General features: G+C 39.4%; 1 protein-coding gene across 1 annotated transcript in view; it reads left to right on the top strand.

The window, feature by feature from the left end:
- Pde1a (phosphodiesterase 1A) overlaps window positions 1-21698 on the top strand; it is a 274051-nt gene that overhangs the window by 212017 nt on the left and 40336 nt on the right. Inside the window, exons 5-8 of the mRNA XM_032903560.1 lie at window positions 3418-3484; window positions 6829-6945; window positions 7885-8025; window positions 18558-18658. Of these exons, the coding sequence (XP_032759451.1) occupies window positions 3418-3484; window positions 6829-6945; window positions 7885-8025; window positions 18558-18658 (426 nt within the window). The remainder of the gene's footprint in view (window positions 1-3417; window positions 3485-6828; window positions 6946-7884; window positions 8026-18557; window positions 18659-21698) is intronic.

The raw sequence follows: 21698 nt of genomic DNA, 5'->3' as shown, positions 1-21698 counted from the left end.
AGTGACTGGTTAGGCCAGGCTGGCCTTGAATGATCAATTCTCCTGCCTCTGGAGAGACTTGTATCATCCTACTCAGGTTCAGCACCCTTTACTTGTACGTGAGTTCTAGCCATTTCCTTCATCTCTCAATATTTTGGAACATCATTTCCAACAAAAGCGCAGTGGAAAGGAGACTGGATTTTCAAAATGTAAACAGACAGTATAACAGGAGCACTATTGAAACTGCAGTTTAAAGACATGTGAGGACAATTGGGATAAAGCTCTTAATGACTTATTTCGGGAGGACACAACTGTAGAGCCTCCAATGAGTGATCATTCAGATTACTTTGCAAGCTTCCTACCGACATCTGATTGACTTTGATAAATGGATAAGGGTACTCTAATTGGTGGTAAGATCCTACTTTGTCTGGTGCATAGATTTATTCTAACAGAAGTGCAAAGCAAGGAGACGGGGCTGAGGAGAATGTCTACCGTCCCGTTCCTTTGGTATGAGTGTTATTGATTTCCCATGGCATCAAATTAGAGACATCTGAGCAGTGTTTCAGAGTCTCAGACTGAGCACCATGCTTGGCCTGCTGAAGGATTGTGGGTTATCTTCCTTCAAATATTGCAAACCTTGGCAAGCTGAAAACCAGTGCAAAGTGTGGGTCTGATCCGAGTGTGCATCTGTGTGAGACAAAGGTATGAATTCAGGATTCATATGGTGACCTGATGTGTTTCTGTTCATTTACATGCAACGTCAACCAGATATCATTTCCAAATAGAAATAACTACTTAACAAGTTAACTATCACAAATTAACATGCTTAAAGTATTTAGAAATAAAATCTTTACCTATCAAAGTTGAATCCCCATTATTGATATGCTTCTTTTGAATTTTCAAAAGTAATTACCTTCAATCCTGAAAACATAAGTCTTGTTGCTTCTGCTGCAATGCTTCCCCCCCAAGATTCAGTAGCTCAGTGGGTTCTGGTAATTATTTGGTGAAATGTTATCTTGTACAGCAATGAGAAGGGTGTTTCTTTCTTTCTAAAGTTTGGAATTATATTTTGTAGTTTTAGAGAAAACTTTAAAAATAACCCATTGTCATTTCACTTGGACATTACCACTTCTTGGATTTCCAGGAAATTCCTTAGTCCTTTTCTAAGACATATGGCAGGTCCCCTGTTTAACAAAGTGAAAGTCAGCTCCACAAAGAGGTCCTGGAGCAGTCATGATGATTTCCTTTTTTTATTTGATGGAATTTCGTTTGCTAGAATATAAAATTTATAATTTTATATCTGTGTGCCTGAAGATAGGGTTAGGAAGGTAAGGGTGTAGGGTAATGGGGGAAGTATTTTTTAATTACTTTAAGAGGGCAATCTTCTTTGTGTCCTTTCATTCCAAACAATAAGTAATATTATGTTCACAGCCTATTTCTCAATCTAGAAAACTCAGTGATGTAAGAGCGGTCGCAGGGCCCCAGGATCATTACGTGACAGTTGGATAGCGAATGTGGTTACCATATAGTGATGCGAGCTCTCTTCTGCTGGGCGTTTATTACATTGTGTGCAGCATTTACATTCTTTGCTCTTCATAGAACGCTTATGAGCCCCCTTTATGAATGAACTATTAAAGATTGTTCCTGATGCCACACAGCTACCAAGTGGCTAACTTATAATCCAAAGCATGGGTTCTCTGTGCTTTTCCATCCTCTCTCCCTTCCTGTGCCAGGAAGTCACACTGCTGAATACGACTGAATGCTCACAGTGCCTGTATTAGCTTTTGTATTGATTATTTCCCTGGTCATGCCCTTTCTTCCACCCCTCCCCTCTTCTCCTCATGATAATTATAGATAAACTGGGTAGATAAAGATTGTTTCCTTCCTTTAAATCCACAACTAAGTGTCTTTATTGACAGTAATTGATATTTGGGACCTCTGTTGTGCACTTTCTTTGCTCTGCAGGATTGGAATAATTACACTTATCTGCACAGGGTAATTAATAAAAACACCTTAATTGCAAAGTGTACTGAGGTCTTTCAATAAAGAAGTTTGTCACCCTATGGACCACGCATATCTAAAAGTAGCTCATGATTATTTCAAGTAAACATGAAATGGAGAGAGGAAAGGAGAGGGGTGATGAGTCGGTGGAGACGTGGAGATGCTCTCTCAAGAAAGGGTAGGAAGATCAAACAAATTTTCAACTTAGCTCCCTTAAAGTATTTAAAATGAAAGCATGATAAATCCCTTGTTTTTTACTATTATATAAAAAAAATCATTGGTTTTGCACAGCAATGTATTTTCTGGATTTTTAACACATAGACCATGGATTTGAAAATATTTATATGTTTTCACAATGATTTTTATTTTGAAAATAAAAATGCAGAATATTCTCCTCTTGATTATTTGTAATATTAACAACATCTCCTGTATTTAATCAAAGTACATGTTTTCATTTTATCTGGGGCAGGGAGGGACGCATGGCAATACAATCTAAGGAATACAGTTCATTGATACTTGAACATTTCTTTCCAGAACCTTGGGGAAATAGTCACAAATCTTCCATACTTCCAGATAGAAGACAGTTGTGTTAGGGTCTTCTTTACTAGATACTACCTTCTGTTTTGTTTAGCTTCCCATTAAATTATATATCAGATTAGCTTCCCATCAAAAGCCAAACATGTTACAAATATATAAAAGTATACTACTGTTTATATGATTAGAGAAATGGAGAGAATATTTTCTTAGAATAATAAGTATTCCTAAATAATATTGGATGATGATTTGACCAGTCTTAAGTTATTCTTGTCAATATAAGCTTTATATCCTTAACCACAAAGAGCTGTGCAAACTGTGATGATGCTGTTTCCCTTTGAAAGTAACCATTCTGAGATAGATGATAGATAGATAGATAGATAGATAGATAGGCAGATAGATAAATAGATAGATAGAAAGGAAGAAAGAAAGAAAGGAAGAAAGAAAGAAAAAAGGAAGGAAGGAAGGAAGGAAGAAAGAAAGAAAGAAGGGAAGGAAGAAAGAAAGAAAGAAAGGAAGACAAGCATGTTCATGCTATTTCACCTCTATTGTAAAACTTTTAGCACCAAAATGGTCATGAAACAAGATTATGCTGCTGTCACAGATGGGGTGGCTTGCGAAAAGTGTCACTGTACACGGAAAGTACTGTCACCCTGTTAATTGCAGGGAGTTCAGGAAAAGCAGTCCATGTGTGAAAGCTAAGATCACTTCCCAGAGTCACTGTGAGTGGACAAATGCTATCTGCCTTGTCAACGAAAGAAACAATAGTGGTTATTATCCCCACTGTCACAGTGGGGAAGAAGGGTGAAAAAACCAAAAGTTGTCCTTCCCTGACATTTGAGAAAACAGTTGAAAGTGTTGAGCAAATGAATGTTACATACGCAATTATTTTGTCTTTTTTAGGATGTACAGGAAGAACTATCACATGGTTGGTTTGACATATCCTGCAGCTGTCATAGTGACACTCAAGGTGAAATAATTTCAACTATTTTTCTTTGTAAAGTGATCACATAGATTTATTTTACTCCCAGTGCTTAGGATAAATGTGAGAGCAGGTCTTTGCTGCAGGCCACCTACTACAACATGAAAATTATTTTATTCATCTGTTAAATGCAAAGCAACCAAGTCTCAATTCACCATAGAGTCACATGACATTTGACTTGTGCTAAAGTTAATACCAATCGACACACATCATGTGTGAGCTTTTCCTTCAAGCGTCAGTTACTTGGTTCTTGAATTACACTTGAAATGTCACTCGCTATTCCAAGAATATTCATATCTTCTTATGCTTATATTATGCCTTATAAAGGTGTTTTAGTATGTGTTTAAATAACAAAATATAAAGAAGAAAATTATTTAAGATCTTAAAGTCTGAGAAATTGTAAAATTGATAAAGTAACTAACAAACAAAAACCAAACTCTTCTGTCTTGTGTCTGGCTTCCTGGGATGGCCCTGTCCCATGCCTCAAGTGTGATTGCAGTGTTGTGTGTGCTGGAAATGACCAGGAGTGAGAGTCTGCCTGAGGAAGCTGCTGGTTCACACATCTCCATTTTACACATGGGACATGAATCACACGGGTGTACCTTCCTCATAGTTGTTTCTTCTGAAGGAAGTTTTGTAGGGCTTTTCTTCTTAACTCCATTTTCCTTTCTTTCTCTACTTCTCTTTCTCCTCCTCTCTCTCCTCCTCTCTCTCCTCTCCTCTCCTCTCCTCTCCTCTCCTCTCCTCTCCTCTCCTCTCCTCTCCCTCTCCTCTCCTCTCCTCCTCCCCTCCTCTCCTCCCCCCTCCTCTCCTCCTCTCTCCTCTCCTCTCCTCTCCTCTCCTCCTCCTCTCCTCCTCTCCTCCCCTCTCCTCCCTCCCTCTCTCTCTCCCCCCTCTCCCTCCCTGCCTCCTTCTCTCTCTCCCCTCCTCTCTCTCTCTCCTCTCCCCCTCCCTCCCTCCCTCTCCCCTCCCCCCTCCCCCCCCCCTCTCTCCTCTTCTCTCCCCCTCTCTCTCCCTCCCTCCTCCTCTCCCTCCTCTCTCTCTCCTCTCCTCTCTCTCTCCTCTCCTCCTCCTCTCCTCTCTCTCCTCCTCCTCTCCTCCCTCCTCTTCCTCCTCTCCCTCCTCTCTCCTCTCCCCTCTCTCCTCTCTTCCTTTCTCTCCTCTCTCTTCTCGCTCCTTTCCTTTTCATTTTTTCCTGTCTCTTAATTTAGTTGTGAGGACTCAACTTTGACCCTAAAAACAACCTTATGGTGGTTTCCTTATATTATCCAAGAGATTTTGACTTACTTTACTTCTGTTTGTCTGTTTTGAAGGGAGGTTCCTATTTAATTTTCAATGTCCATTTTCTTTAATGTGTTTTCCTTTTGTCCCAAGCATCCTCTCTGCTGATTTAAATGTTATTAATTTTAAAAGACCACCCATTTTTATGATGTGTGTTAATGTATCCATGTTTCCAAAGCTACAACGAAGACAAGCATGTAAATCTCACACCTCTTCAATATGGAGTTAACTACTCCATTTTGACCGATTTTTGCCACTCTTATTATTTCTTCAACTATGCATAAGAAAACCATTTTGTTTGTTTATTTTTAAATTGCTTGCTTAAAAACCAACTAAAGCATTTTAGGATAAAAGCATAGTCGCTTTATAAAATGTAGTTTATTAAAACCACATAAAGTGCAAGGTCAAGGGCATATGCATTGCAGAGCAAAGAGTGTTTTAGTGAATGTGTTTTCTGAGAATCCTCCGTGTCAGTCTGGCCTCACTGGTGCTAGACATCTGCTGCAGGTGGCAAGTGTAAACCACAACTGCTTGTAAAGCCCACATGAAGTATAGGGAGCCACAATTCATTTTCCAACTTCTAACAGGAAACCTTGAATGTATAAAAGATTTATTGTCCATTAAGCTTTACCAATGCTTGAACTCCTTCTAGCAAGAACATTAGATTTTTAATTTACAGAGCGGTAAAAGTGAGTGCTTAGGCATCATATTGCAGCCAAATAGGAGGCATTAAACCACTGCATGCAAGTAAACAAAGAATTAATTGGCATTTTATTTTAAATGATTAAAAATGGCTGGCAAGATGATTCAGTGGTAAAAGGAGTTTGGTGACCAGAGTTTAATTCCCGGAACCCATTTAAAGGAGAGAACCTATTTCACAAAGTTGCTTTCTACCCTCCATATGGATGGAAAAGCCTGCATGAGGCCTGACACATAGATAATGAAGTACTTAAAGTACCATTGGAAGCTATCACTGTCGCATTTCACAGGACAGATTTTTAAAGAGACTTCATCAGGTGTTTTATTTAGTTTCAGCATCTCGCAGCATAAAAAATAAGCTCCCATAGTAATGTTTGCATAAAGGAAAGAGACTCTGATGGTGTTGACACACATATATAATTAATCGTTAATCATTAATTTAACTGTCCACTTACTATCCAACACTAAATCTATGTGTGTTTATGTGTGTGTGTGTATGTGTGTGTGTGTGTGTGTGTGTGTGTGTGTGTGTGTGTGTTTGCATGTGCTCACTGACCTTCTTTACTGACAAGCAGGATCTTCTTTAGAGCAAAATAAGGTTAAATCTTCTTCAGCAAAACCATGTGGTGACTGTGCTGGCAGATATTTCTACTTCCTGCTCCCAGTGCCACTGAGAGGAGCTGCGTACCCAGTGTTGTCGTCTTTCCTATAGACCTGTCTATGTCCCCCAAGAACTGCATGAAGTAGTAACGTTACTAACCCTCATCTCAATCAAATGAGCTACTTCTAGTTCTCACTATCTCTATAAGTGAGTCAGCCTAGATCATGTGAGGGAGGGTAAGGCTCTGCTTCCCTCTGGAATTTACCCCCCCCCACCTCAAACAACAGATAATATCTATGCTAAATTACTGACTCTTTATGCTGAAATACCAAAGAAGCAGTTGGCTAAATGAGTGAAAACAGAGATCTGGACTATTTTCCCTTCTAGCCCTCCTCAATTGACATCATCCATACACTAGTGATCATGCCTCACAATGGGGCCATTCTAGAGCATGATTTATGACAGGAAGTCAAAGAGAGAAAAAGATGAAGGCAGCATCAGACTGTTCCCAAGTTTACTACATCAGCTTCATCACCCTGGCACTGGAGGGAAAACCTTGGTGCTGTGTGATGCGTGACAGCCACACTCCTGAAGCTGGGTCACAACAGCCTCCTTCAGTACAATGTAGTTTGACACGTCCAGCTGCAGTCTTCCATGTTGTGTGTTCAGTGATTCATGTGTTAAATAAGTTTTGGTGAAAAGCAGCACAATTGTATGTTCTTGCTATCTAAAATATTTGCTCTTTCTACAGGAAGTTGATAAATGGTCTTTTGATGTATTTGCCTTAAATGAAGCAAGCGGGGAGCATAGTCTGAAGTTTATGATTTATGAACTATTTACCAGATATGATCTTATCAACCGCTTCAAGGTCAGAATCGTCAACAGTGAGATGCTTAGAGAATGGGTTGTGTGAATAAGAATGTCAATACAAAACACTGAGCATTGACAATGACTTCAGGTTGACTGAGCAGGTCACAGGTTGGCAGTATGAGCTCACCCTCTGATGAAACCACTACTCACTGACGTGTCTGTGCATCATGAGAAGACAGTTTATCCCAGCGCGATACTGGCATCCCTGGAATCCTCATAGAATACTATCAGGGTGGAAACTGTGTTTTGAGGAAGTAGATTCTAGTGTCCATGTACTACACAAAAGCCTTTTCCTTTTTTAATATTGAGGCATCATCTCTCTATGTAGCCCAAGGTAACTGAATTTGCCACATAGCACAGAATCATCTCAAACGGTCTTCTTGACTCAGCCATGGGAGCACTGTACCTGGGATGTACATGTACAGCCTGGGATGCCAGTACCACATCTAACTGGAAGCTTTTTATAGATTGAAACGATGGGTCTTTAAATTGGCTCCACAAAGAAGCATGTGAGCGACAGATTCGTCTGAGATTTTTGAGGAGTCTGAGGCTCTAGCTTTTATTTGCTGGGGGGAATCATGGCATTGTAAGGGCTGGAAATCCCTGGGAGGCCACAGATTTTCTCCTACAGATGGGAATGTTACTACTTGCTGCTTGTATTTAAGCATTTTATACTTTTAAGAACTAGTCTTTATTCTTGACTTATGAAGTATATAAAATGGCAGATAAATGGTATGAGATACTTCATCTGTTACAGCCCTCCAAATTGAAAGCTAACATATCAATAATGAGATTTTTCAACACTAATCACATTGAACTTGAAATTAGTGTCCATATTTGACTCATTAATATTTGTTTCATTTTCGAGCACTGTGCTCTTACTTATGTAGTGTAACAATTTTGGCCATAATGTGATCATAACTGTTGCTTTCCACAGATTCCTGTTTCTTGCCTAATTGCCTTTGCAGAAGCTTTAGAAGTTGGTTACAGCAAGCACAAAAATCCGTATCATAATTTGGTCCATGCAGCTGATGTCACTCAAACTGTGCATTACATAATGCTTCATACAGGTATCATGGTAAGAAACCCTTTATAAATGAAGTATATTGGCATGGAGACAGCACACACCATTCTCCTGAGATCCTTGTGCCATGAACAAATATGTGTACAAATCATATATATCTCTAACACATATGTAAAAATCACTGGGATTTTACAAACTAGTTATACTTTTTTCAGGAAGTATTTGAATTCTGTGGAAGAAAACGTTCTTAAAGGTCAATTAATGTGCGTTTGATATGTTAGTTTTTTCTTTTAATTTGAACTGTAGAACATTTTTGCTTGTACTTGGTTTCCTTTTATTACAAATGAATTTTTTCTTACATAGAATAATTATGGTTTCCCTTCCCTCTACTCCTCCCAATTTCACCCATCTTATCTCCCAAGTGGATCCACCCCTTTATGTCTCTCATTAGAAAACAAGCAGGCTTCTAAGGGTAATAATATGATATAATATAATACAATATGATAAAACAAAAACTAAACCATTGGAATAGGACAAAATTATATATAATATATATAATATATATATATTACAAACACATAGAAAGAAAAGAACCCAAGAAAAGGCACAAGAAACATAAACACAGAGACTCTTTCATTTGCACACTTATGAATTCCATAAAAACACGAAACCAAAAGCCATAACACAAAGGAGAGATAGAGGAATATATGTATGTATGTATATATATATATATATGACAAGGAACCTCCAAAGCTGCAATGGAATGCATTTTTTTGTTGTCTGGGCATGCAGCATGCTCTCTTGAAGAATAGTTTATTTCTCCATTCTTTTCTATGTAAATTCTTTAGTCTTATAGGAATCAACCAGAAAGCAAAATAATTGACACAGAGAAGTCTTGTGTCTTCAGAATATGTTAAAGATAAATACTCACTTTCTACCTCACTTAACTTCAGGGCTGTTTCTCTGTGCTTCCAATGCTAATCACAGACAGATCCTTACAGAGGGTTGGGGGAATTATGTAAATAAACTTTTACTGGCATTTCTTTCTGACTTTTACACAGGAGCAAATGAATGAATGAATAAGGTGTTCAACATGCAGATATTAGGGTAACAGTAGGGGAAGATTGTGGGAGGTCTGGAACCTCTGTGGTGTCTTCCAGCTCAGGATACAAATGGACAGAGAAAAGAAGTACCTACTACTTTGGCAGTGAGGAGGATGGGCCATGAGTCACCCTACAGTCCTGAGCCTTCTCAATTACTTATGTGCCAGTGTTTACTAATATAATGTCATTAATGCCTGTAAGTGGCATCTATTCGAGCTAAGTACTTGGGTTACAATTCTTCTCAGAATTGGAGCTAACCTATCAGTAATACGGTGTTTCAGAACTATCCCATCCCAGTGTCCACATGGGACGCATGAACTTCCCTCAAGCTCTTCCCTCTGCATGATTAGGTCCCAAGAAAATTCTCTGAAGCCTTCTTAAAGAGGCCTAGTTTGTCAAGCACAAGATGCTCTAAGATGAACAAAGGTAGAAAAGTAATTAATTAATGCAGTCATCACAGTTGCATTTTCTCATTCTGAAATTAATTCAGTTGATCACTACACATAATATCCACTTGTGAGGGTTTAATCCCACAGTTCCTCACACAGTGACAAAACAGTCTTTTAGTCCTTGCTTTCCTTGGTCTCCTAAACTTTGCAGATCCTTCGATGCCTTGAAGATCTCTCTTCTGCCCTGTGTTCCATGTTCTGTTGCTGCAAGAAATTCATTCGAAACCTAGTGTCTTGAACCAGTAATTTGTTTTTTTCTCTCAAAGGCCTGAGGTTGAGAGTACCAGCAGGGAGGCTCATGTTTGACGTGTCTCTTGTGATTGCAGCCAGCTAGCTGCAATAGCTGGCGACAGCTGAGCACATCCTTGGCTTGTGGTCTAGGGTGACTCACACTTGTGACTCTTTGTTCATATAGGTGGTCGTGGGAAGCTCAGAAGAGTACCTAAGGAATGGTTTAAATTTTGACTACGTTGTAGAAATGCCCACCCTTTGAAACTGCCCTAAAAGACGTGTTTTCAGGACTCTTAGTTTCTCTTGAATGAGTGTCCCTGTGCAGTACCTAAGCTTTCCCCAAACCTTCTGGTTCAGGGAATCTCAGAACACTGTCACAGTTCTTTCTGGTAGGTTCTGCTTTCTCTTGCTTCAGTGCACATGATATATGAGAATAGAAATGGGGACCGCCTGACCATTCTAAGTGTTCTTCTGTGGGACACATAGCCTTAGGGTTCTCCACTTGCCTGTTGATTTCTAATGCCTCTGTCCTGACTGAAGATGAGGTGACTTTTCTTTCAAATGTTTGATATTCCCTCATTCCTGAATTTATTGTTTTTTATGTTAACTAGAAAAAAATATTTATTTAAATCACACTTTGCCGTGTAGAGTGATTAGCTCTCTGAGAAAGTGGGTGAAGAGCCTATTTTGCTCTAATTCAGTAGCTGCTCAATCGTGAAGAAAATTGAAAACAAAACAAAACAAAACAAAACAAAAAACAAAGTGCTATCACAGCCAGTGCTATCATCATCTAATATATCTCAGTGCAGACACATTTTGTTGTTTTGTTTACTGCAAGGACATGGGGCCCAAGTAAGCACTTCCTCTTTTATTCTCTTTTATTCAGAAGTTCAAAGGTTTCACTGTAAAGACACAAAGTGTCACCTTAGTGGACAAGCAGAGAATTTCAAATCCACTGTGTGACTTATTTATTTATTTATTTATTTATTTATTTATTTATTTATTTATTTTCATTCATTTCGCTTTACATCCCCTTATCAGCTCCCCCTCTCCTTCTAGTCCCCTCATGCACACATACAGCTCCTCTCACATTGCCTTCTCCTCTGAGAAGGGGAGGCTCCTTCTGGGTATCACCGCACCATGGCACATCAAGTTACTGTAGGACTAGGCACATCCTCTCACACTGACAAAAGACAAGGAAGCTCAGTTAGGAGACCCGGGACCAAAGGCAAGCAACAGATTCGGCGATAACTCCCACTTCAGTTTTTGGGGGACCTGCATGAAGACCAGGCTGCATATCAGTGTGGGTGGCCTAGGACAGCTCCATGCTTACTCTTTAGTTGGTGGTCCAGTCTATGGGGGTCCCCAAGGGTTCAGGTTATTTGACTCTATTGGTCTTCCTGTGGAGTCCCTATCCTTTTCCGGTTACATAATCCTGCCCTCAACTCCTCCACAAGACTCTCCAAGGTCCATCTAATGTTTGGCTGTGGGTTTCTGTCTCTCCGTGGAGTCTCTCAGAGGACAGTTATGCTCCTGCCTGCAAGCATAACTGTCAATAATGACACTGTCATTAATAGTGTCAGAAGTTGGTTCTTGTCCATGACATTGATCTCAATTTGGTCCAGTCATTGGTTGGTCATTTCCCCGTCTCTGCTCCATTTTTGTATTTGCACATCTTGAAGGCAGGACACATTTTGGGTCGAAGAATTCATGGGTGGGTTGCCGTCCTTATCCTTCCACTGGGAGTCCTGCCTGGGTATAGGAAGTGATCACTTCAGGTTCGATATCCCCCAGTTCTGGGAGGCTAAGCTAGTCACCCCCATAGACTCCTTCCCTACCCACCTCTGCTCCCCTCTCCCAGTCTGGGTCTCTGCACATCCTAGAGATGGCCTCCTGCCAATTTCTCTCCTCTCTCCTGCCCTCCCTACTCCTGATCCCAATCCCCCACTGCCCTCCCCATCCCCTCACCCACCTTGTGCCTTTAGCCTCAGACTTACACAAAGGATTTATTGAGCACATCAAGTGCCCTTTCCTGTTCTCTTGAAGCCTGAGCCCCTGTCTCTGCTTCCTGGCACAATACCAAGAAAATGAAGCCATTAGTGCAGGTCAGAGGCACTCCTGAGAAAACCTCAAATGTGATCGTAACTTCCTTTCTATTAACAAAATTGGCGTGACACCTGGCTTCCGATTTTAATCATTCTTCAGCAAAATATCAGTGGGGTCACCCGTTAGTGTGACCATTACAAAATTAGTCTCCTGGCAAACCTAATTTCGTCTCGACTAAGATCCAGAAACTGCACTTAAAGCAAAAGGGAGAGTGGTTTTTACAATGGGATACAGTTTTTTCAGGTGAAATGAATTCATGAATGTGTTGTAATTTGTCAAAATGAGATCACACTACCAACCTGACAGTTTTGGAAATGTAGTTTTAACAAGCTTTCTCGCATGGTGATAGGTGAACACTGATTTTCATAAAAATGAACATTTAGGTCTTTGAAAACAAAAACGCGTTACAGATACCAGCTAAACCTGCTCCAGTCTTTGTCACTCTTCAGATTTGGTATGGAAAAGACTGGGTCACTCCTTTTAGCATTGAGTTGATTCCCTGCTATTTTGAGCTGGCCTCTTATCAGAGTGACATTTCTAGAGCACTCCAGTTCCAGGCCAAGGCTGTCAGGTGACTAATGCATCTGTCACCTGCAAGGTGTTCTGAGGAGCATCAGCTGAAAGGGATTGTGATGGAGCTTCCTGTGTGTTAATGTCAGAGGGGAAGCCCTCAGTTCCAACAGTCAGTCAGCAGTGGAGAAAGGGACTTGATGTTGGCAAGGCCACTTGCCCGCCTCTCTCTCCTTTTGTCACCTGATTAACTTGTAACCTGGGCCACAGTGACAGTGATGTGCAGAAAATCCATTTGCTAAAGAGCCATTGCTCTGTGGAGTAATGTCAAACTACCTCCAACTGTCTCTTTGAATATGAGGTCATCTTAGGGCCATACCCAGAGCACTTTGTACTTGGTAGGTGGTGACCTTCATTCTCTCTGAGGAGCTCAGTAAGAGGAAAGAAAGGCAACTTGCAATCTTTCCTTTGGAATTTGCAGCCCATTGCCTGGCCCGATGCCAACTCCCGCACTTTGGGATGACTCTATTTTTCTCTGATCAATCTGCAGAAAGTGTGGCAGGAAGCCCGTGTTCTGTGGTAATGGCTTCCTTGGGAATACTGTATGAAAAAGCGTGGGTTTAGGAGGCTGCCACCAGCTATGAAAACATTATCTGCCACCTCTAGTGTGCTAGCTCTCCATTTTGGCCTCTATTAACTCCTCACTAAAATGGAGTTAATAGTACTGACCAATTCGCAGGCTAGTGATGAAAAGCCATTAAGTCTCACTAGAAAGCACTTTGTGCAGCACCTGGAAGAAAATCACTGTTCATACAAGCCATGTTATTCTTAGCTTTCATAATGCAATACCTTTCTGTGTTAAATTATAGCAAACTGCTGGAGGTTTTTTCAAAAGGATGACGAAAACAAGTGTCAACCCCAGCACTTTAGGCTCAAATAGTTATTATGTCTCTTTAAAATGCTTTGAAGGAAAAAATGCTTTTAAGAACCGAGTCAATATGATTTTCTGATCTAAAATTTTACTCAGACTAAACTAAACATATATTTTATCACGCACATGCACATACGTACACAGCAATTTAAATGTGAACATAGGCTTAGAGTTCTATTAACTTTCACCCATTCGTATGTCCAGGTAATTCAGTTAGCTACTTTGTTTTTGAACTATTAAAACACAGACAAATGTCTGGAACCATGAAACTTCCTGTGATCTACAGAAGAAGAAAAAAGCGATCCTTTTTTGTCTGAATCCTCTGTCCTGTCGCAGGGTGACCTCTGGCACATTGACTCAATTCCATGGGACTCAGCTTTGCTATGAGCCAACATAAAGATACAAATATTTATTTACTGAGTAGAAAATAGGACAAGTATAAGAATAACAGAGTCTCCAAGGCCCATTAACAACAGCTCTTGCCTGTCCTATCATTGCTGTGTAAGCTGTTAGAAGTCAGTACCGTCTTCTGCACATGAGAATATGTCTACCTGAGTCGTCCTCTAGGACACGAACTGTCTCTTAGCTGAGGTGCAGCATCTACATTGCTCATAGCTCATCATTTTAACCTGGGATTTCTGCCCACCAAGGACCAGTGTTGGACTCGGTTCTGATCCATATGGGAAGCGTGGCATGAACTGACCTTGTGTGTCCTAGCTTGTCCCCAGAATTAATTTTTTTTATCTTTTTTCTTTAATGGATACTTTTTAATTTACATTTCAAATGTTATTCCCTTTCTCAGTTTCCTGGACTTAAGTCCCCTATCCCATCCCCCCTTCTTCTATAAGGGTGTTCCCTTCCCACCCACCTCCCCTTCCCGCCCCCCTGACATTCCCCTACACTGGAGGTGCAACCTTGGCAGGACCAAGGGCTTCTCCTCCCATTGGTGCCCAACAAAGTCATCTTCTGCTACATATGCAGCTGGAGCCATGGGTCAGTCCATGTGTAGTCTTTGGGTAGGGGTTTAGTGCCTGGGAGCTCTGGGTGGTTGGCATTGCTGCTGTTATGGGATTGCAAGCCCCTTCAGCCTTTCAATCCTTCCTCTAATTCCTCCAATGGGGGTCTTGTTCTCAGTTTAATGGTTTGCTGCTAGCATTCGCCTCTATATTTGACATGCTCTGGCTGTGTCTCTTGGAGAGCTCTATATCCAGTTCCTGTCACTATAAACTTCTTAGCTTCATCAATCTTACCTATTTTGGGTGACTGTATATATATATGGGCCAGATGTGGGACAGGTTCTGAATGGCCATTTCTTCAGATACTGCTCTAAACTTTGCCTCCATATTCCCTCCTATGGATATTTTTGTTCCCCCTTTTAAGAAAGAGTGGGAGCATCTGCATTTTGAGCATCCTTCTTCTTGAACTTCATGTGGTCTGTGGTTTGCATCTTGGGTAATTTGAGCTTTGGGGCTAATATCCACTTATCAGTGAGTGCATACCATGTGTGTTTTTCTGTGATTGGGTTACCTCACTCAGGATGATATTTTCTAGTTCAATCCATTTGCCTATGAATTTCATGAAGTCATTGTTTTTGATAGCTGAGTAGTACTCCATTGTTTAGATGTTCCACATTTTCTGTATCCATTCTTCTGTTGAATGGGCATCTGGGTTTGTTCCAGCTTCTGGTTATTATAAATAAGGCTGCGATGAACAGAGTGGAGCATGTGTCTCTGTTGTATGTGGAGCATCTTTTGGGTATATGCCCAAGAGAGTTATAGCTGGGTCCTCAGGTAGGGCAATGTCCAATTTTCTGAGGAGCTTCCAGACTGATTTCCAGAGTGGTTGTACCAGTTTGCAATCCCAACAACAATGGAGGAGTGTTCCTCTTTCTCCACATCCTCGCTAGCATCTGCTGTCACCTGAGTTTTTGATCTTAGCCATTCTGACTGGTGTGAGGTGGAATCTCAGGGTTGTTTTGATTTGCATTTCCCTGATGACTAAGGATGTTAAACATTTCTTTAGGTACTTCTCAGCCATTCAATATTCCTTAGCTGAGAATTCTTTGTTTAGCCCTGTACCCCATTTTTAATAGGGTTTAATAAGGTTATTTGGCTCTCTGGAATCTAACTTCTTGTATAATTTGGATATTAGCCCTCTATGGGACATAGGATTAGTAAAGATCTTTTCCCAATCTGTTGGTTTCCGTTTTGTCCTAATGATGGTGTCCTTTGCCTTACAGAAAGAAGCTTTGCAGTTTTATGAGGTCGATTTGTTGATTCTTGATCTTAGAGCATAAGCCATTGATGTTTTGTTCAGGAAATTTTCTCCAGTGCCTATGTGTTTAAGGCTCTTCCCCATTTTGTCTTCTAGTAGTTTGAGTGTATTTGGTTTAAAGTGGAGGTACTTGATCCACTTGGACGTAAGCCTTTTATCACAGGGTGATAAAAATGGATCTATTTGCATTCTTATACATGCTGACCTCCAGTTGAACCAGTGCCGTTTGTTGAAAATGCTATTTTTTTCCATTGGGTGGTTTTAGCTCCTTTGTCAAAGATCAAGTGACCATAGATGTGTGGGTTCATTTCTGGGTCTTCAATTCTGTTCCACTGATCTGTCTGCCTGTTTATGTACCAATACCATACATTTTTAATCACTATTGCTCTGTAATACTGCTTGAGGTCAGGGATGGTGATTTCCCCAGAAGTTCTTTTATTGTTGAGGATAGTTTTCCATATCTTGGGTTTTTTGTTATTCCAAATGAATTTGCAAAGTGCTCTTTCTAACTCTATGAAGAATTGAGTTGGAATTTTGATGGGGATTGCATTGAATCTGTAGATTGCTTTTGGCAAAATGGCCATTTTTGCAATATTAATCCTGCCAATCCATGAGTTTGGGAGGTCTTTCCATCTTTTGAGATCTTCTTCAATTTCTTGCTTCAGAGACTTGAAGTTCTTGTCATACGGATCTTTCACTTGCTTGGTTAGAGTTACACTGAGGTATTTTATATTATTTGTTACTATTGTGAAAGGTGTCATTCCCCTAATTTTTTCTCAGCCTGTTTATCCTTTGAGTAGAGGAAGGCTACTGATTTATTTGAGTTAGTTTTATTCCCAGCCACTTTGCTGAAATTGTTTATCAGGCTTAGTAGTTCTCTGGTGTAACTTTTGGGGTCACTTAAGTATGCTATCATTTCATCTGCAAATATTGATATTTTTACTTCTTCTGGAATTATTTTTAAAATCTACAACCATGAATAATTTTTTCGCTGTAGCGACATTCACCACCGGTAAAAAATCTATCAGCTGTGAAAGAGCTAGCAGTTATTCTGAAATTCAACTTTTACTAATACAAAAAAAAAAAAAGATAATTTCACTTGAATGTAAAGATTCCTATATTCCAAAATTTTCTCATATAAACGGAATCAATAAGGACACAACACAGTATTAATTAAGTGGGGTTCATGGAGAAACTTCTTTTTGTGGGAGGCAGAGATTACATAAAAAAATAAAACAAAATACATTTAAAATCAATTTTGACAGCTACAAAGATAATAATTTTATATAATTATGAGCTAGTGTGATTCAATTCCATCTCTAAATTTACTTAGCAGCTTTATATTTGATATTATTATGGTATGTACTGAATATTGCTTTTTTTAACCAGTTAAATTTATAACTATAATCAATAAGAGATGTTTGAAGATGATAGGTGATTTCTGTTCCCTTGAAAACATGTTTCTCTAATAAACAATGGGTCTCTGGGGTACCAACTTTTTAAATTTCATTTCTCCTCATTTCATGGTGGACTCAGTGGGAACTCTAGAGGCTCATCCCAGTTCAGGCTATAACAGGCTATTACTGCGTCCACTTTCTTCCTTTTAATGACTCAAGCGAGTGTGTTCATGGTCCAAGCAGCTGGTTATACTAAGTCCCATTAGTTCTGAACCTCACTGCCTCCGTGCAGAGCTTTCATACTTCAAGTGCCGTCAGTTAGGACATGCTAGTTGTCATCATCTAGATTTAATGCCTTGCAGCATAAAGTAATAACTGTAGTAAAATGCCATTTGCTCTGTAATTAGGTATTAGACAAATCTTTGATAGGAACAGCACATAAATTTACTTTAAACTTTTGAAAGCTCACACAGAATTACTCTTTAATTCCACTTTAACGGGAACTGTAGCTCAGAAGGTAAACAGTTCACTTCACCAGGGCTTGTGTATGCGCATGTATGTGTATGCATGTACATATGTATGAGCACATGTGTACATATATGAATATACATGTGTATGTGTATGTATGTGGGTATATGTGTATGTATGTTTAAGTGTATATGCATATACATGCATGGGTGTATGAGTATGTCTGTGTTAGGTCTTTATGTGTTTCAAATGAATTAAAAATGTCCAAGAGAAAATTCCATCTCTTTTTTCTAACACAAGTCCTGTTTTCTTGCAGGACGGTCCAAAAGAATATTTGTGGATGGTGGAAAAACTTTGTGTCTTAGCTGTTCTATGTGAAAACACTTGGCATGTGTGATTAGTAATCATGTGACATTGCCTAGGCAACAGGACATGATATTCCTTTCCAACAGAATTTAATTTTATTATGTTTTATTTATTTTAAATTGTCATGTGTGTTATAGTGTGTTAATAGAAGTGAGTAATGAACAATTCATTGAATTATTCTATAAACTATACCAGTGTATGTGAATACATGCTATACATTCAAAATTTGGTAAATTCTTGGAAGCCATTCCATATTAATAAATCAAAAAATATTTTCAGTTTGTCTCTTGGGAAAAACAAGTACTTTTGATTTTAAATAGAAATTTGTTTTCATGGCATCTTGTGTACAGTCTTCTACAATTATCTAAATATACATTTTAATGAAGGTGAACTGAATGTTAAAAAACCACTATATTATAATATACATCAAACGATACCAAACTAGCAAGGTTGTAATTTCAAAATCCAGTTAGAGTCAACCTTTCTAATGATGGAAAATGACTACTTTCCCAAGTAGCAAGGACAATCATATTTTGAATTTTAAATTTTGAACTTACAAAGCATGACAAAATCATTAGATTCATAAAGCATCCATTATCCACAATTAATGGAGTGAAAGGGGGAAATCCTATAAAAGAAATAGAGCATTATTTTACACAATTGTGCATTCTGAACACATTAAACATGTCGCCATAAAAAGAAATGATAATGAAGATGTTGAATGTGACAGTGTGTTTCCTTCCTTTGCTAGCACTGGCTCACTGAACTGGAAATTTTAGCCATGGTCTTTGCAGCTGCCATTCATGACTATGAGCACACAGGAACTACAAACAACTTCCATATTCAGACGAGGTAAGTGCAGTGAAGTCCTAGCATTAAGTGAAAATTTAAAGCACTCATTTTTCTCAAAAGGAGAGGACAAAGAAGACAACTGTGGTCAAAGTACATGATAAAAAAAATCAGCAAACTGGGTGTCCTTGTGAAACCCATTGCTATGAGCAATGGCTATATGCCAACTGTAATGATCCTTACACATTTTTTATTGTTAAGAGAAGTTGTTTAGAACATGTAGATTTTATTAAGAATAGCTTTAACAAACTTTTAGCACTCCTCCTTAAGCTTTCACAACTGAAATCAATCTACTGCTCATTTTCAAAACCAGACATTTTGCCTGACATATTAACAACTTAAAGAACATCAATGTCTGTAGGATAAATTCTTTCTCCCAAGGCTTAGCCAAAGCAGTCACATATGTCATACATATATTCACTGAGGGACATCATATAATAAATTGTCTAAGGCATTGCTTTGTGTCATAGTACGTGACATAAAAGGTACACGGTCAGTGGATGGCAGTTGAGAAGAGGGGCAGACTCGGTCCAATGACTACTGAACTCCGCCCCCACAAAAGACACACAAAGTCCAAACTGTTTGGACCACAGAAGGGATGGTCAGTTGATCAACAGAAAAGCTGACACTCAGTGAAAACGTGATGTTGTTCTGTCTAGCTCACTCCCCCAGAGTGACAGAGAAACAAAGGGCAAGAAGAACTTTGTGATCTGATTATAAAGCAGGAATGTTACAAGCTTATTTTGAAGTGTAAAGAGAACACCTTTTCTTTTGCTGTGTTATAACTTGAGGGAAAAGAAGACTATTCATTACAAGGCTGCTTATTAAGAACTTTTTGCACCCACAGAATCCATAACAAGGAAGATTTATGTGGCAGACCGGTCATTACTGAGCTGGGCTTTGCATAGGCCAACAGCTCCAGGGTTTAGGGAGGGGAGTAAGTGACCCATAAACCGTGAGCACTTCTTGCCCTTTCCTTTCCGAACAGTGAAGACCAAAGTGGTTTTCTCCCATGATGCATCAGGATATCACATGGAACTTGCTCTTTCCCTAATCACCTACAGTAGGGTGAACAGACCTAATTTACTTAAGCGCTGGTCTTTGGAGAACTAAGAGAAAGCATATGAGTTAAGTAAGGGAAAGAAAGATGCCACACAGAGAAGAGAGAACTAAAGAATGATGACAGCAAGAAAAATTAATATTTTCCTCACTTCTAGTAAGAAGTAATAAAGATGACTGTGGTCTTATATTTTACTGGGTTTCGTAAAAAATGTCTCCCAAGATTCATTATGGATTCATTCTACATGAACCTGAAAATTCTATTAAAGGAAACTATTTTTTCAATGACAAAACATAAAACAATAAACATTTTAAATTCACAGTGCTGCTTTCACATTGCCAAAGGAGAAATAAGGTCAACGTCGCCAATAACATTCATTTTATTTTATAGTGTTCACGCTATTTCGATTTATAGGGCTTTGTAAAATGGAGCTGCATTTGCCATATAAACAAAATAAGCAAGGCTGCATTTGAATTCCCTAACGATATTATAATACATGAAATCCTTGAAAGTGTAAATAAATGGAATTAATTTTCCCTTTGTGAACAGCAAATGACAAGCTACGTTACCATGGATACTACATGTTGCTTGGAGTCTTGTTCTTTTCTTAGCAGTAAAAGACCATCAAACACTGAGAGCACGCTGTATTCTCAGCAAGCTTGTTGGATTTATAAGGCAAAGCCGTACATATTTTGCTATGCTAAATCTCATTTTAAAACACAGCTTTGATTGTTTTTCAGGAAGGCAGTGATACTCGTAGCCGCAGCATATAATAACCATGAAAAAATCCTACTATAGCTAGGTCTGGGTTGACATGATACAAATGAGATTGTTGGAAAATCATAGTTTCTCCTATGACCTTGGCAAACTTCTGGAAATACGTGTCATTCAGTTAATATTGATCTAATTATCCCTCAAATATCAATTACGTTTAATCTTCCTTTGCGTTAAGCTATAATTGTTGGTTAAGTAAGTTTTAAGTTGTGAGATTGTTAGAAGACTTGTGAGGTTACTTGGACCGCACACAGTGTCACCTTTATGGCCGTGTAGGGTGCATAAGAATGGCTATTCTAGCACGGATAGGCCAATCCGCTTATGCTGGACTAACAAAATGAAAAGCTTGCTTTATTTGGTTGACTATTAGATAAAGCTCTTGACTATATCGCTTGCAGGAGATATCAGATTTCTTTGGTGTCTTTTTAGAATATTATGTCTATATAAGGCAGGGAATGCGATTTTATGGCGCAAATAGCAAATGGTTGCTAGAGTGAAGCAAATTAGTGCAGCCATCCATATTTTTGTTTTGCTTCAGTGACAACATTGGTTCCTTCTTTGTTTGTCCTCAGCTGCACACCAGTAAATACTCAGCAGCAGGGGAACTCTATCCATCAAAAAGCCAGACCCAGTCCATTTTGTGTGACACAGTTTCCTACCTCAGTGTCTCAGAGTCTCACACTGCTGTGATAAAACGCTATGACCAGAAACAACGTGGGGAGGAAAGGGTTTATTTCAGCTCTCAGGTTGCTCTTTCACTGACCGAAGTTGGGATAGGAATCTGGAAGCAGGAACTGAAGCAGAGGCCTTGGAGAAGGGCTGCGTACTGGCTTGCTCAGGATGCTTTTTTAAAAATATATAACTCACAACCATCAGCCCAGAGAAGGCACTGCCCACAAGTAAAGGGCCCTTCCATACCAATCATGGATCAAGAAAATGGCCGCCAGGTTTTCCCACAGGCCAATGTTATGAAGGCATTTTGTCAATTGGAGAGTCCCTTTCAATCATTCTACCTTATATCAAATTCATTTAAAACCAACAACACACATAGCAAATGTATCTAGCAAGAAGAGGAAGTGCCAGCGGGACTAGAGTCTAGGGACCCCACGGTAGTGAAATTGCTATAGTCTCTAACTGCTCTAGGTTGCTGCTTCCTTGCGCTGTGCTAACCCGTGTGGCTGGCTCGCCCCCTGAAGACACTGCACAGAG

The sequence above is a fragment of the Rattus rattus genome, chromosome 5 (genome assembly GCF_011064425.1).
Source record: "Rattus rattus isolate New Zealand chromosome 5, Rrattus_CSIRO_v1, whole genome shotgun sequence".
Lineage (NCBI taxonomy): Eukaryota > Metazoa > Chordata > Mammalia > Rodentia > Muridae > Rattus > Rattus rattus.
Note: the sequence above shows the minus strand (reverse complement) of the source record. Positions and strands in the feature narration are given on the sequence as shown.